The 17,643-nt window shown below is 40.4% G+C and overlaps 1 protein-coding gene across 3 annotated transcripts; it reads right to left on the bottom strand.

The window, feature by feature from the left end:
* Positions 1–5,814: 5,814 nt before the first annotated feature.
* PRPF38B (pre-mRNA processing factor 38B) lies at positions 5,815–16,026 on the bottom strand. 3 transcript variants are annotated; one of them, XR_004350641.1, is made up of 7 exons: positions 14,979–16,026; positions 14,206–14,258; positions 12,065–12,143; positions 11,643–11,794; positions 10,068–11,562; positions 9,245–9,468; positions 5,815–8,997 (listed from the first exon to the last, which is right to left on the bottom strand). XR_004350641.1 is itself a non-coding variant. In XM_032636740.1 (6 exons), exons 1-6 carry the CDS (start codon positions 15,252–15,254, stop codon positions 8,145–8,147), a joined length of 1,635 nt encoding a protein of 544 aa, XP_032492631.1. In that variant the 5' UTR covers positions 15,255–15,608; the 3' UTR covers positions 5,815–8,144. The 3 variants fall into 3 exon arrangements, 1 of the variants encoding a protein (XP_032492631.1); XR_004350640.1 differs by lacking the exon at positions 14,206–14,258 and having other exon boundaries at positions 14,979–16,024; XM_032636740.1 differs by lacking the exon at positions 14,206–14,258 and having other exon boundaries at positions 11,502–11,562; positions 12,075–12,143; positions 14,979–15,608.
* Between the last annotated feature and the right edge of the window lie 1,617 nt (positions 16,027–17,643).

The following is a 17,643-nucleotide window of genomic DNA, read 5'->3' as shown; positions in this document are numbered from 1 at the left end:
TTCAAAGAGATGTCAGTCAGCATGATTGTGTATTTTTTCTGGTCATGTGCAGGCACAGAGTAGGCTGAGAGTTATATTTAAGTAGGACTAGGGTATTACTAGACAAGTATGATGGAGAGAGACTGCAGCAAGGGAATTGAGAGTGTTTACAAGGAAGTGATTTATAACATTGGACTGTGGAAACTAAGCTGGGTGGGCAAGGAAGTGAGGCTTGCTGCCATGTCTCACTACCACGGAGGCAGGGGGGACTGCAATGCAGAGTGAAAAGTCAGCAGGAGCAATAGGCTGGAGAACCCAGTGGAGTTAAAGAATTGTCGGAAAGGATATGAGAGGGAAGTAAGCAGAAAATGGAGGAGTTGGTGAGTAGAAAATGGGATGCTTGAAATGGAAACTCCGGAGAAGTTTCAGTTATTGGTGATGGGCCAGTTCTAGGATGTAACCATGGGAAATGGCAGCTGAGGTCAGGTGGAAGAAAAATATCATTGGAAGTCAGGCGATCGAGAAACTGAGAGGCCCAAGAATTGGAGAGATTGTTCAGTGGGTATTGGAATTACTAAGAATTCTAACAGTAGTGAGGAAAGAGGTATTGAGACGTTGGTTAAACTCTAAGGATTAAAATACTAGGGGAGTATCTTTTGAGGTCTGTGAATGACATGAACAACTGAGGGATAATGGATGGTATAATCTGATGACATGAACCTTAGAGGAGCTGGGAGGTTCAGGGAAAAGGGAGAAACAATGATCTGGAAGGACAATGATTTTATGTTAGCTACTGATTTCTGGCTAATGTCAACTTCTTAGTTGTTGTCAAACAGGTTATGTTTTATTGCTGAGCCATTCCATGGAGAAACAATGCATATAAAGCAATTGTTTTGTAATATAAATTTACTTAAAAAATTTTGAATTACTAAGCTTACCAACTGTCCGAAATTCTCTATTCAGGAATGGGACTCCGCAAAGCAGTAAATGCTTGAGTTTTGGTCCTGAGGGGTACGGAGCTAAGACGATGAAGAGGTGAAGCAGTTATAAGAGTGAGTCTGTTTAGGGAATTCCCTGGTGGTCCAGTCAGTGGTTAGGACTCAGTGCTTTCACTGCCGGGACCAAGTTCAATCCCTGGTTGGGGAACTAAGATCCTGCAAACTGTACGGCGTGGCCAAAAAATAAATAAATAAAATTTAAAAATCAAGTTTAAAATTTTTAAAAAAAAATAATAAGAGTGAGTCTGTTTAAACATTCTTAGTGTACTAATGGGGTAATACTAGGAGAATCAAGATTAGTCAATCATCCAAAGTCCAAGAAATGGGCTGAAAAATAAAAGACAAGAACATCCCTGATGGCGCAGTGGTTGGATGTCTGCCTGCTAATGCAGGTGTCACGGGTTTTATCCCTGGTCCGGGAAGATCCCACATGCCGTGGAGCAACTAAGCCCGTGCGCCACAACTACTGAGCCTGCGCTCTGGAGCCTGTGAGCCACAACTACTGAAGCCCGCGCGCCTAGAGCCCGTGCTCTGCGACAAGAGAAGCCATAGCGATGAGAAGCCCGCGCACCGCAAGGTAGAGCAGCCGCCCCTCACCGCAACTAGAGAAAGCCCACGTGCAGCAACGAAGACCCAACTCAGCCAAAAATAAATAAAATTTTAAAAAAAGGTTAAAAAAAAAAAGATAAAGACAAGGGGTTGGAATGAAAGAGAGAGAAAATGTTAGGATGCTGTATAACAAGTCATCAGCTTTCTAACCCACAATACCTGTGTCCATGTTTCTTGACATCTAACCTCCTTTATTAAGCTAACGTTAAATATTTTAGTTTTTGTTACTTAGTATACAATTCCAGATTTCAGATCTGTAACGCTAGGATTTGTTTCACTGAGAGTGACAGAAAACCTGTGAAGAAAGTGGCTTAAACGGAAGTTTCTTTCTGATATAAAATATTGCAACAGAGCATCCAGGAGTGTATGGCAATTCTAGTCCATGGAGTCAGAGACCCAGGCTCCTTTCAATTCTTTTGTTGCTCATCTCTAGAATGAGGCTTTCTTTTTATTGATCCAAGATAAAGCTCCAGGTATCATATCAAATTTCTAAGCAGCAGAATTCAGTAAGGGGAGAGGGGAAAGATGAACTATATGCCAGTAAGCTCTTAAGAAAGGTTCCTTCTGCCACTTACATCCTGTTGGTCAGAAGTTGGTCTCATGGCTATGTCAACTGAGCTGAAAGAAAAAAAAAAGTCATACACAGTCAAAAAATTCTATTGCTATGGAAGAAGGGAAGAATGGAGACTTAACAGTGGGCAGTCTCTGCCACACCAATGAACGAATAAGGTATAAGCATAAGGCATAAGCTTAGGGCAGAATTTGCAACATTTAACAGAATAGAGAGAAGTAAGGAGGAAAATGGGATAGATGTGACTGCAGCTAATCTTATAGTTTGGGGAAGAGAAGGCAGCAAGTATAGGGACTTTGCACTTGATAGTCTCTACGTGAAGTGAGTATGAATATGGAGGTGGAGTAGGGGACTTAAGAAACTAGTGAAGCTTTGAAATACCCATTGTAGGGGAAATAAAAAGAATTGTTTAGTGATACAGAAGGAATACAGAGTAGACTTGATTGTCCAGGAAAAGACACTATGTGATTTACAGTTGTCCTCATTCATACTCCATCCTTCCACTATACCTGTACCTCCCCCTTTTGCTTTTGGGGAGACCATTTCTACCAAGGAAAAGGAATTGTACCTAGGACTTCTTTTTTGACTTCCTTGCCAAGTCCAATCAAGTAGATGACATTTTCTTACTGGTGCCGAGTGCAGACAGATAAGAATTAAATGTCAAGGAAATTGACAGGAAGACCTTCACTGATCAGGGATCCCTGGTGGTTACAATAGAACAAACTAGAGTTAGGCTCATGGTTCCAAGGAAGAGAAACTCAGGCTATCTTATGGGAAACAGAGGAATTGCAAGAATACCCACTGACCATACTGGAAAACAAAAAACACTAGAAAGCCAGCAAGAAGCGAGGCAGCTTCAGGGTAGTTATTTATCATGGTATCTCTTTCACATGAGCCGCTTCATATCACAGCTATACAAGTCTTGTTCATTCTTCTAAGGACTGGACAATTTTTAGCTCTCAGTCAAAATTCTAGAAGGGGCCAGTCTGATTCATTTACATGATTCTCAACAAATTTACTGGGTTGAGTCCTTTATACTGGACTACATCAGGGGTTATCAACCAAACTAATGAAGTGGCTCCCGTATGACTGGTATCTTAATCCACTGTATCAGTCGGGGGGGTACAAAAAACACACAGTAATTTGAACAAGGAAAATTTTATATAAAGAATTACTAACAAGCAATGGGATTAATTACTAAGGGTAAAGAAAGCTCTTAAGAATACAGAAATAGCGGCTATAGGAGCAGCCACCACCTCTAGGAATGAGGCAGAGGACCCAACGAAGGAGCAAATTTTGAAGTTTCCATTGCAAGGCTGAGATTCAGATTTTGTTGGAGAGGGTGTGGCTGCGACCCACTGAAGCCCAGGGCTGGAGAGGAGGGCGTTGTCAACAAAACTAGTTAGGAAGGCACCCCACTGGGTGTGCCGAGACTTATTGGGAAGTTGCCAGCTGGTGCACCAAGACATGCTGGGAAGCCGGCAGGGGGACCAATGGACCTGCTGGGAAACACCCTCTTTTTTTTTTGTTTGTTTGTTTTTTTTTTTTTTTTTTTTTTTTTTTTTTTTTTGGTACGCGGGCCTCTCACTGCTGTGGCCTCTCCCGTTGCGGAGCACAGGCTCCGGACGCGCAGGCTCAGCGGCCATGGCGCACGGGCCCAGCCGCTCTGCGGCATGTGGGATCCTCCCTGACTGGGGCACGAACCCGTGTCCCCTGCATTGGCAGGCGGACTCTCAACCACTGCGCCACCAGGGAAGCCCGAAACACCCTCTTTTGAGGTGCCACTGGGTGTCCTACATGCCACTGGCTCCCACACACCGCAAAAGCAAGAAAAAAGAAAACACACCGAAAAGAAAACACACAAGAACAAGGAAGAGAAGCTCCTTTCTTCTGCAGCATCCCTTCAGCATCTTCTGACAAGCTTAACAAAACTTGCCAGCAAGCAAAAGAGAAATATTTAAAGGGCTTAGCTCCTGTATCACAAAGCAGAGCAATGAAGGGTGAACTTAGGAGCCAAGAAATAGATAACCGCCACATCTACAAATCAGTGGTGGTCCCTACACAAGGCTCAGTATAATGCAATTTCCCAGAACAGGGGTCAGAGACAGAGCATTTCATTCCGGAAGAAATGTTCACTGGATCAGTACTTGGATTGGCTTAGATGAGTCCAGCATCTAAGAAATTTCCTCTTTTGGTACTATTGAATATCAAGGACACTGGTGATTTCAGAATTTCTAAATAGGAGGGAAGGAGAGCGGGCAAGAGTACTTCTCTTGCCGGCAAGCACTGTCATTTTTTGTTTTCACTTAGTTTATTCAAAATGTTAGGAATTTATTTGTGGGTGGTGGCTAAATCCACTGACTCAATAGGGAAATAATTCGGCTTCAGAATGGCTAGAAAAAGTACTGACAAAGGAAAACAAGCTTTATAGATTTGCAGACTTTAGGTGCTTGCAGATTAGGGAAGCTTACATGAGGATTTTCCGTATTCTTTTTTTTTTTGGCCACACCACGCGGCTTGTGGGATTTTAGTTCCCGGACCAGGGATTGACCCCAGGCCTTCGGCAGTGAGAGCAAGGAGTCCTAACCGCTGGATTGCCAGGGAATTCCCTACTTTTCCTGATTCTTGTAATAAAACGTCATAGCTTATATGTTACATGAAATGCAAAAAAGGTCAGCTGTTTATCTTGAACAAGTATAACTCATTTTTCCAGTAGGCTGAAAAGACACCACCCCCCAAACCTGAATACATTTTACCTGTGCAATACAGTATGGATCATGATTATGTAACAGAAATTCAACTATCAATGCTCTGAGAAACAGAATAATGGATTTCAAGTCAGCTACAATGGTGAAGATTTCCAGTTGATTGTATTCATGCTGTCATGTTTCCTACAGTTGACAAATGTTGATGGCCAATGATCCTAAAGTGAAAAATGCCACTTCAGAACTATTCGCAGGGTTCAAGATCTCACAGGATATGATGAATTTCAGAGACTATCAGGAAGTGCTCCTTCCCTATAATTTCAGCTCTGCCTTATATGTATGCTGTCATTGGGTTAGCCACTCAAGGCTGAATCCAACATTAACAAGATGATAGAATCAGATCAGGACCAGAACCAACTTAAAGTCCACCAGCTGAACAATATAATCAGTGAGAACTGACCAACTAGTCAGTGTATATATCGAGGCTGCACACTAGAAATCAGCTGAAAAACTTATAAACTGCCAGTGTCTGGGCCTCATTTCCAACTGTTCAAATCAAAACCTTCTATTCATAAAGAATAACTTTCAGGGGGAAGGGAATTAAGTGAATGCCATTAGCTTTTTTTCCCCTCCCACTTTGTCTTTTAAGTAAAAAACACCCCAGCAGCTATTGCCTCTGGGACATTCTCAGGTCCCAAATTTGCTGTTTATTCCTAACTACAAAATACCTAATCACAGATCGAAAAATCTGTAGCTTTCATTAGATTCCTAAATAGGGGCCTATAACTCAGGTTAAGACCACTACCTTAGAAGAACTAAATCCAACTAATAGATTATAAATTGGGGAGTATTAAAATGCAAATTTTGTATTTAAATCTCAAGACTGATAATACACTAGCTCATGTATAGGATTTAATTGCAAATTGAACATTAGAACACAGATGAAACATACTGATACATGGAAAGGTGAAATCATTTTAATAAGTTGAGAAAACTGGATGGAGGTTGCTAGTTGTATTAAACTATCAAAAGCTTTTTTTCTCAGATTGCAAGAAACAATCCTGAGACACCTTTCAGAGCCACTTGTTTTTGCAGTCTTTTAGAAAGCTACTCTCCAAATTAAGTCATGCATATATCCGGCATTAAGTAGTATTATTTACATGTTCTACATGCCAAAATGCTCCTCAAAAGCAAACTTAAAAAAAAAAAAACCATAGGAAATCAAATGCTGTGTGATATTTTCGCTTCTATTTAAAATAGTTTCCACTTTTTACCAAAACACACAATTAATATTTCAGGTAGAACTATATTCAAAGGAGTAGCACCATCCATTTAGGTATGCTAAAATTTTCAAAGATAAATCTATTGGCTTTCATCACTCAGGAACAGTTTCTAATTTCTACATGTGTAGTGCTAATTCACTTGATGCTCAGTTTAGAAGATGACTGAATATTCTACTCTTAAAAGAAAAAACATAGCATTTTCATAGAATTCCTTCATTTAATGAGATTTTTCTGGAGTTAGGTAGGTACAAATGTTAAGCCCACATATGAAGGACTTTTCCAAATGTACTCCTTTGTCCCATTTAACACTTTTTGCAAGGTGGCTTCTGGGTGCCCATCAGTTGGCCAATATGAACAGTGAGATAAAAAAAAATGTTAATATGGTATACACTGTGAGGAAGACTCACTTTTAGTCCTAGCAATGACTGAACAAATCACTTTGGACCTCTATTTCTCTGTTCTAAAAAGAAATGGATGAGTTATCTTTTAAAAGTTCCTTCAAGTCCAAATTTTAAATTCTAATATGTAATCCAAGTGCAAAGTCCCTCAATAAGGACCTCTGATGTGAAACTAAGTAATCATCCAATCCAAGGAACAACCTAGTGACACACATAACACCCAAGGACAAAGGGAACTGCCATTAAGAACTGCAGTAAGGATTACTGGCTATCACATACATCCAATTCTATCTACACATTTAAAATTCACTTGTCATCTGGGCGCTAAGATATCCCTCTACACAAAGTGTGACTCTACTTACATTCTATTTCCACAGTAAAAATACCTTATAAATGTTAACAAATGGGGGAAAGCCGACACCCAGGATAAAGGATTTAATCCAGTATTTATTCCACACTCATGATCCTTCTCTGTAATCAGAATACAAGTCATAAGAACAATCTATCAAATAATTTGCTGATTATCTTAAATAATGCAGCATAGCATTACTTTGAATACTTCTCTGTTCTAGATTAAGTTTAAAAACTCAAACAGCAATCTTCATTATCAATAAAAAAAAGTTTTGAATTTAAAAAAAGGACACTATATCAAGCTGTTTCATAATTTAAGTATTTTCCATTTATAAAAATGCTTTGGAAGCTTGAGGCTTACATCTATTTCTCTACTCATCTGCCCCACCCTCTCCCAATTTCACGTTAGTATAGGGTTGCTGCAAGAATGCTAGACTTTAGACATTAATTTCTCCTTTTATATAGTACTTTAAACTCTGAAAAATTCAAGGAAAAGATACATGTTATGTATTTTTTCAAATAAAAAAGGAAAACTAAGTGAATAAATTTTAGGCATACTAATAGTGTCCCTTTGAGGTAGAATGCTAAAAGGACTTTTGATCAAATCACAGCCTAATTGAAACCTCTGCATCAGAAACTAACTTCTCCTAAATTCTCTCTAAAGTTAGTTGTGGAGAATATTAGGTTTAACATATTAACAAGAGCCTTCCAAGATAATATACAGTGGACAAGAATGTTAATCCTACGACTGCTGCCTTCATGTACACTGAAAGCATGAAATTCTCCTATAATAGACATCCAAGATCCATTTTCATAGTTTTTAGCATTCTATTACGAAAAGCACAGTCATGCTAACTTCAGTACACAAACCATAATCCCACACCTACAAAACAAAAATAGAATTAGTGGCATTTTATTGCCTTATACAAATTTAACCAACATGGCAACCATGCCAACGGAATTAAAACATTTTCAGGACATATGTACAGACTGTACATCTCAAAAACAAACAATAAAATGCAAGAACAATCTGTGCATCATGTATCAAACTCAACAGTTGGGTGAAAACATCAATGCAATAAATGGGATTACAAAGGCACTTCCCTACACAAAAGAGGAAATGAAAATGCAGCCTACAGGGAGCTTGAAGAGTGTGTAACTACTGCACAATCTCAACTTGGGAGGAAAAAAAAAGCAGATTTAACCCAACATTTATAGGATTCAATGTGATCCACTTTTACAAAAAATTTTCACACAGTCTCCTCTTTGTTTTTATGTTGTTTTTCTTGGCTCTCTGGTTCTATGCTTTGGCTCCTTCGGCGATCATGTTTGTCAGACTGGTCCTTACTATCACTGTGATCTCGTTTGTGGGAACGTTCTTTGCTTCTGCTACGCTTCCTAGATTTTTCTTTGCTGGGGCTATGTTCCCGTTTTCTTGATTTTTCAACACTGTCAGTTCTTCCTTGACTGCCACTTCTACTCCGTTTATTTGATTTTTCTTTACTTTCATTTTTATGTTTACTTGATTTCTCTTTGCTCCTACTTCTACTTCGTTTCCCTGCATTTCTACTTCTACTCCTACTTCTATGTTTTCTTTCTCTGCTTCTACTTCTACTATGTTTTTTCTCCTTCTTGGAATCTTTTTTGTCATCTCTATGCCGCCTATCATCTTTGTCTTCTTTATATTTCTTTTCTTCTACCTCACCCCTACTTCTCCGTTCCTTGGACCGTTCTCTTGACCTCTCCTTTTCTCGGTCATTACCTCTTTCCTTATCATAGTCACGATCTCGTCTTCTACCTCTCTCATTTTCTTTCTCTCTTTCCCGATCCCTGTCCCTTCTATCCCCTTTCCTATCACGACTTCGACTACGGCTTCTATGTCTTTCCCTACTCCTGCTATGCCTGCGTTCTAGCCCCCGATCAATACTTCGGGATCTTCGCCTTTCTTTTTCCCTTTCTTTGGCTTCACGCTCTAGTCGCTGGCGTTCTTTCTCTCTTTCTAATTCTCGGTCAAAACTAGAAGACCCATGGCCCTCCCGATGATGGCTTCTACTTCTGGATCTTCTTGGGGACCTCCGTGGACTCAGTGATCTCCTTGGAGACCTAATATTTAGGAAAGTGGGGGAGGGGGAGAAAAAAACTTGAATGAATAAAACATACCATAAAAATTTAACTTCCATCAGTGTTACATGTCAAGAATAATTAAAGCAAAATATTTGCCTGTTCTCATTTACAGATGCATAAGTTTGTGGAAAATGCCCTGAAGGGCAGAAAGTGGGAAAAAGGTGACAAACAGAACCTTTGTGTAAAGCATATTTTAAAAATAAGTGTAACTCAAGAGTCACATCACCTTGAACGCCTGCGTTCAACATGTCTGTCTATTTCCTCAGCGCTTTCCTTTCCATCTTTCTTGATTTTTCTTGGTCGGGTTTTAATCTGTTGATCGATATTCTTCTGAACTGGAACCGGAATTCTTGGAAACAAGGTGGAAAACCACTCCAGTTTTGTGAGAAAAGACCGTAGCATTTCTCCAATGGTCATTACACAGCCTCCACCAGCCTTCACATCTAGGTCCTACAGAAACACAAAAGATACCCTGGCCGTCAAAAAAAATTATCTCAATAAACACAAGAATACTATAAAAATATAACCATCTTTGGAATCTCAAATACAAAAAAATTCTAACAGAAAAATTTCAATTTGTGTACCTTTCTAATCTGGTAATGAATGATACAGAGAAATATCTGGGCTTAGTGTGTGCATGCAGGTGAGAACAAACCCTGCAGCCTCATGGACAGAAAGAGAAGTGACTTCACTCAGTTAACAAGAATATGAAACACCCCCCTACATTACTAAACTATTTGGAACAATCAACAATTTACATTCCACATACCTACTAAGTATATACTTTATTTCTGTGGACACGTTTGCACACATCATTCCTAGCAGTGTAACCTAGCTACATATGAACTGCTTCAAACAATTCCTGTCTAAAGATTATCTTTTAACAGCTCTAATATAAAATGAAGCCCTAATAAAACTGGAAGCAATAGCAAACCAACTGCCATGAAGCAGTGAGGTTTCTAATTTAGTTATGTAGAAAATAAATAAATGAACAAATAATTGGAAACGCATAATCCATGATGACCATTGTCTCTGAAAAGGGTCATTACCGCATGAAGGCCTTCTTGCTATGCCCTCTCACAGCTCAGGACATGTTAGTCAGCTATTGTCAGTCCCAAACCTATAGTGCAAGCACACAAGGAAAGTGAGATTTGTTATCTAAACAGGAAAACAAGAGCTAAAGGTAAAACTGCTTGCACTCACACACATTTAAGTGTTCAGATATACAGTATTTCCAAATATAATCGCTGCAGATATCTAAGGAAGAAAACAATAAGTTAGCTTAAACAGAGAGCCTCAGGTTTGTAAACATAATAAAAAACAGATTAAACAGAAGCATTCAGAAACAAGCCTAATACCAATTATGCAGCGGGACATGCTTTTTAAATATAGAAGGGAAAAGTGCCTCAGCCTGCAAAATCTCACCTAAAAAGAAAAAACTTTATAGATTGTGATTTATCACCTGACACACTTTTGGCCTCTTCTGAGATATTAAACAGCTCGTAAATAGGCCAAAAAAAGGCAGAGAAAAATTCTCCATGTCTACATGAGTGAGATTTTTTTAGATATGCATGTAATAATAAAAACACACTAGAAAGATTTCCATTAGAACTATCCTTTAATCCAACCAATTCTTCGGATAAACGTTTTAAACAGGTCGACTAAAACACCACTCAGTTTACTTTATGAACCTTAAAATATAAAGTAGTGGTGGGGATTGATATATGGACGACAGTGCTCATTGTTAAGATCCTTTTGAGATCTTGGACTTTAATACATGTATGGTTTAAATCTGACACAGTAATGTTTTCTAACGTAACTTTCTGAACATATGTAACAAGCTCAACCTTATTAAGCTTGAATGGCAAGCTAGTTTCATAATTTAAAAAAATTCTAAACTATTAAAGAGAAGGTTTCCTTCTAACTTTATAAAAATGTATAGTATAAAAGAGTTAGAAAGCTGGAATTGAAATATTTTGATCACCTCAAACAAATCATCTAAACCTTCAGCCTATTTAAGTTCCACCCAGCTCAATTCTGCATTCCTATGCAAGTGGGAGTATTAATGTTTGGAAGAAGTTACAGGATAAAGAACTGAAAAGTTCCAGAAAAAACCCAGTAATTAATATTTCTATGTGCATGTCTTACCATCTCAATCTTGAGCATGGCCAATTTTAAAAACTCACTATCAACTGTACAAGTCAAGATCAGTACAACACACAGAACACAATTAGGAAGAGAAAATTTTTAATAGTTACCAAAATACATATAAACAATTTTGAAATGTGAGAATCAAACTTAAGAAGTTTAACCTAAGACATATAAAATCCACCCCAATCTTAATAATAGGACATTAATTCCAAAAGTATGTGAGTGAAATAAATTTAAGCACAGAATTCTGGAAGATGTTAAACCACCAATATATAAAAGATTATTAAAAAATGAGAGTAATCAGAAGAAAACTATTACCCTTGTTGACATACCTCTTCATCATCAAGGAAGGATTCAAACCAATCCCATAGATCTGTAGGGGGCTGTGTGTACCTAGAATTATGAAAGAGTGATTAGGCTTAGGTCAATTAAAATGAGATATTTATTGAAAATGTAGAGAAATGCAGGCTCACCTTATATACATAAATCCAAGGGCTCTAATATATGGAGAGTCTGTGTGTGTTATAAGACCCATCACTTGCTTGCGAGTTAACTTCAGAGTAAATAATTTGTATAACAGGCAAAAAGCTGTAGAAACAATTCCTCCTGTCCCAACGCCTCGAACCTTTAAGGAAAGGAATTAAGAAAGAGTTGTAAAATAATTAACAAAGATACTTAGGACCAACTGATTAATCCTGTTAGGTATTAGTAACAAGATATAATCCAGAACTGAAAACAAAGCATAAAAAAATGTTTTTCTAACCCCACGGAACACCTGAATTTAGATTTTTAAAAAACACAAACTAATTGTAATTTGGTATGAAACTGAAAGACTTTCAGTTTTCTGAACATAAACTTAGTTATCAGACACAGAAAAACTGAAAAATGCACGTACTTCTACTTACCCCTCCGCACATCCCTGTTTGGCCAGCTGTTTTCCTGCTTCCTTTCTCCCATGGTTCAACATGTGTGACCTGAAAATAGAAAAGAGAAACACAACAAACATTCATACTTCGAATTTTTTTAAACAGTATGATTCGAGTAAACCCCAATCCATAATAGAGCAGCTCTTCTAAAAGTCTGGAAGTTGGGTATTTTGACATGATGTATACATTTTGTTTACACACATTAAGTATGTAAACCATCTTTGAAAACTGCTTATTTAAATAGCATCAATAAAGCTACTAGGGTTTAACAAAACCTCAACAGGTTTACAGCAGAAATCCCATTAAAGTAGCTCTGTAGAGAGCAGATACATGTGGAGACAGGAAATGTCTAGTCTCATACACTTGTTAAAAAAAAATTAATAATCAATTTTGTATTTTATTATGAATTGCTTAAAAAATAATTCTCATTTTAAAATAGATTTAATGCTCCAACTTAAAGCAAAAAGTATTAACAAAGTTTAAGTATTTATTCCAAAAAAACCTTTCAAATAAGCTTAATATTTCAATTTTATGGTGATTTAAAATTCCACATTATAAAATAAGGAAGAAACTTGAAAAAAGCATGCTAAAACTGTAACAGAAATTACTTCTGATGCAAAATCATGGAACTTTATTCACACATTTTTTTTAAAACCACAATCAGGCATTATGTTCATTCCTGACTGAAGATGAAGTTACAAAGGCCATACCTACACGTATGTCATTCTTGTTACTGTATACTTTATTTTCAGCCTAATTATAGGAACTAATTCAATTTTTTCCCAGAATATAAACTGTATCAAAAACTGAGAAACCGTGACTTGTTGAGTATACTCAAAAATACAGGTCTTTGCTAAGGTGGGACACCCTATAAAAACCACATACTTCACCTAAAAACAGCAAAGAAAGAATATTAGCTCTATAACAGATATGACAAAGGTATTTTAGAGAGTAAGATCCATATTTGTTTCTCAACTTGAAACAACAAAAATGAAATCCTGTTCGTTCATTACGTATTTCTAAAACCTTATTTCCACCCACCCATGATTACACGCCATAGTCTTTTTCAGTGGCTTCAGACAGAAAAGCATGTATTTAAATGTAAGCACTACACTATTTTGTTCAGTGGACTACTGCACTGCTTTACTGTTTCATCTTCTTCCCCCAGCTTGCTGTAAAAAAGATGTTTCAATTCTTAAAGGCTAACCAAAGGGGTGGATGCCATACAAAATCGAGTTACAAAATTGGAAGCCTACGCATTTCAATGATTATTTGATATGGACAACAAAACCCGAGTCTTTAGTTTTATAACTCAATCTAAGTAATTTGTAGTAGAATCTTAAGTGTTTCAAAACACAGTTATGTGAAATTTGAAAACAAGCTTTTCCTCTATCGCATTAACACCTGCCTACGTTATTAAACAGAACCTGCCACAGAAGGAGCAGGAACCCTATTTTCAACTGATTGAAGTTTACTACATAAATAAAGCTAAGGGTTAAATATTCGCCATATTGTATCCATTCTGAAAAAGGCCTTACCTTTTAAAAAAAACTAGTTCACAGTATTACAATTACTTACAATACTCTTGTAAGAGAACACCAAAATTTCAGTTTTACTTTATATACCCATAGTTGAACTGTACTTTCAAAATAAGATCTTCTATCAAAACTAACTAATATCTCAAAATCCCTCAGTAGGCCTTAATTGGGGAAAAGGTGGACAAAACAAAACCTAAAAGCAAATAAAGAAGATTTCCTTAACACCTCTACAGATATATTCAGGTCACGGAAAATACTTTATGTGGTCTGTCAAGTGTTTTTAAGAGTCAATACAGGCAAAATGGATTGTATTATATCAGATGTCCTAGTTTAAGTATTTAAAGATTGTTAAGACTTATTAATATCCTTTAAAATATAAATTTACCTTAGGAGGCCTGGAATATATTTTTAAAACTACATAATTTGCAAGTAAGTGGAGAAAACCTACCAAATTCGTGAAGAAAAGACCAAAACCAGTGGCCAAAAAAAAAAAAAAAAAAAAAATCTAATTAGCCGTTCATTTAACCAGGGAAATGCATTTATGGCGATTGAGCATGATTAATAATGCATACCTCTACCTGCGACCCTGGGCTGCTCCGAGCCTCGCTGCAAGACTGAGTCAATCCTGCTAACGAAACAAGAACTGAGACAAGAGTGCAGTGAGGAGGCGCCAGGTGAGCTCCCCAGCACAGCCAAGCCAGCACCGACCCTGCCGCAGAAGCCCAGGGCCCAGATAATTCTAAATAAGCCCAATGCACAGGTGACTGAGACCACTTACTCCTGACTTCCTGCTGCGAAAATTTCCAGGCCTTCGGTACATCTTTTTCCACTTGTACCTCTCCACCCTCAACCCTCCCACCCCACCCGACAAACACACTGACCATTCCCTGTCTGGATCGGATAGTGAATACCAACAACACGAGGCCAACACTGAAGTCAATACACGCCCTGGCCCGGGGTGAGCGGGAGAAGCACCAACAAGTTGGCGCCGAGTAGATCCACGTCAAAATAAATAAATTTAAAGCTGTAAACTGGAGAGACTTCAGTTATTCTTTTCTCCTCTCCCCCACTCCTCCCGTCCAACTCCCCCCCCAGGGGCGGGCTGGAGATTCGGGGAGGAGAGATAAATGGCGGCGGGCTCTCCCGGCCCTAAAATTCTGAAAAGGAAATGAGAGGGCGGCCCCAGTTCGACCCCTCCCTGGCGGACTACTGGCCACAGCTTCCCCCTCCGCCCAATCCTCCCCCACCTACAAATGATCAGACCTCGGGGGCCGCCTCCGCCCGTTTCCTCCGTACCCCCTCCTCGGAACTTAGTCCCCACCTCCCAGGTCCAGACGCTTCGTACCTTAAAGTAGATCTCGTCCACCACCTCGTGGTAGGTTTTGAGCTCGTAGAGCTGCACTTTGAAGTAAGGCGACGACAGGATATTGGTCAAGATCATGGGGTTGAGATTCATAGTCTTTTCGTTGCCCCACAGCGGCAGCACATTGCCCTGCTTGCCCGAGACTGCTGGCTTGGTGGCGCCACCGCCGCCGCACTGCTGCTGCTGCTGGGCCGCGGCTGCGGCCGCCTGGTGTTGCGGCTGCGAGTTGCCTGTCAGCGCGGGGCTGTTGTTAGCCATGTCGCGGCGGAAGGAAGGAGGGAGGGAGAAGGGAGGGGGAGGGGGCCAAGCTCAATCTCGCTCTTCGGGACAACGGTCCGGGACCCTACTCCATGGAACGCCGTCGGAAGATGGGGCCTCCTCGCTGTGCCCCAGCCGGGTGAGGGAGGGCAACCGGGACACCGACGAATGGACCCCGGGTCGAGAGCAGAGGCCGAATCGCGGGCCGCGAGAAATCCAAGCAGAAAGCTAGCCGGTGGCCTGGGAGCGCGATCTCTTCCGCCAACTGCCCCTGGGAACAAGATGGCGGCCCCGGCGGATGTGACGGCACACGCCCCAGAGTTCCAAGCTTAGCCGGCGGCCAATCAGAGACGCCCAGGTGGGCTGGCGATTCGTCTTCCTAGTTCCGCGCGTTCTGTGCACGCTGTGGTCGCGGCGCTGGCCTCAGCTGCATAACTCTTAGGATGTTTGTGCCCGGAATTTGGGGACCGGGGTGGGGTTTTAGGTCCAATTTGTATGTTTTAATGTTTGGACTGCGGCCCCGGTTTCTCCTGTCGGAAGCCGAGCAGGAAGGCGTTCGCATGGCTGTGTGCTTGCAAATTCGTGACTCTTGACTCCTGTGGAGTAACCGAGTCTCCTGAGTTCACAGTTTTCGTATTCTCTGGAAGGGATGATAGGACCTCACACCTTCATGTGATTGCAATGCAAAGTCCTTCTGTCCTCCGCTAGGCTGTAGTGTCCGACTGGAGATCTTATTATTTGAGCCTAAATTTATTCAACAGTAAGGGGATAGCGTCTTGCTTGGCTGTTAAAAAACCATTTTAGCATTAAAAGAGCTACTGTACCTGTAGTGCCATTTGTTACATGACTTCTTTCCTCTCTACTCGAGTACTTCCATTCTGTGGATGCACTATGAGTGAATGGGGATAGAAGAGGTGGACGAAGGTGGTGGGTGCGAGAATGAGTCAGAATCGGTCTCATCTCTCAAAGGCTACTGTTAACCTAGAGAAGATTCATGGTGTTTGGGAGCTAAGAGAAGGCTACAAAAGGCACTGAAGTTTCTGCAGGTATGGACAGTTTTACTGAGAGAAAGCAGCCTGAGTATATATAGAAGAAGGGAAGATCAAGCTTGTTAGAGGGTAAGTAGTCTGGTTGACAGGAGCCAGGAAATATGCTTATGGGAGAGTAATGACTAGAGAGGAATTAGGCCCCCTAAGTGCCTGGAATGCCAAGATGAAACATTAGGAACTTAATGACATTTAAACCCAAGGGTTACATCTATGACCCCAAAGTCACTTTAAGATGCTAATATTCATAACATTCTCTGGCTCCAATTCATTCTTCACAGAGTGTTGCCAGAGTCATCGTTCCAAAAGTGCAGCACTCCCTACTCAAAACCTTGGATGGCTCACTCAGTGTTATCCTAATTGCCAAAATCCAATGACGTTTTTCATTCTCCATCCTATTTGATTGCTCATCGTGGCACTTTTTTTTGTGGTATGCGGGTCTCTCACTGTTGTGGCCTCTCCCGTTGCGGAGCACAGGCTCCGGACGCGCAGGCTCAGCGGCCATGGCTCACGGGCCTAGCCGCTCTGCGGCACGTGGGATCTTCCCGGACCGGGGCACGAACCCGTGTCCCCTGCAACGGCAGGCAGACTCTCAACCACTGCGCCACCAGGGAAGCCCCATCGTGGCACTTTTAATCATTTATTCTTGCCTAGGAACTGTTGAAGTAGGAAGTTTGAAGGTGGAGATCTTAATTTGTGGCTTATACACAGAGGAGGGGAAAGGGATAAGACAGAAACCTTAGGGAAAATCCGCACCTGATGAACCAGCAGGAGAGAAAAGACAAGCAGAGAGGTAGGAGGTAAACCGGGAGACAGTGGTATGACAATGCAAGGAAAAATAAATGAGAAATAAATGAATGATTGGAGTGATTAATATTTATAGCTGGGCAGTACATAAGTGATCATCCTGTTTAGTTCCTTTATTTTACATTGGAGAACTAAAGCTTTCAGAAGTGGTTTTTAACTTCCTAGTAATTTCTTGTTGTTCTATACATTAGTTTATACTAACTTACTTCCCAAGGAAAACAGATGATCCAGCCTCTAATGAATTACTAAGTTAAAATACAGTGAAGGGTCTTCCCTGGTGGCGCAGTGGTTAGGAATCCTCCTTGCCAGTGCAGGGGACATGGGTTTGAGCCCTGGTCCAGGAAGATCCCACATGCTGCAGAGCAACTAAGCCCGTGCACCACAACTACTGAGCCTGTGCTCTAGAGCCTGCGTGCCACAACTACTGAGCCTGCGTGCCACAACTACTGAGCCCGTGAGCCACAACTACTGAAGCCAGCACACCTAGAGCCCCTGCTTCACAAGAGAAGCCACTGCAGTGAGAAGCCTGTGCACCA

The sequence above is a fragment of the Phocoena sinus genome, chromosome 1, assembly GCF_008692025.1.
Source record: "Phocoena sinus isolate mPhoSin1 chromosome 1, mPhoSin1.pri, whole genome shotgun sequence".
Taxonomy (NCBI): domain Eukaryota; kingdom Metazoa; phylum Chordata; class Mammalia; order Artiodactyla; family Phocoenidae; genus Phocoena; species Phocoena sinus.
Note: the sequence above shows the minus strand (reverse complement) of the source record. Positions and strands in the feature narration are given on the sequence as shown.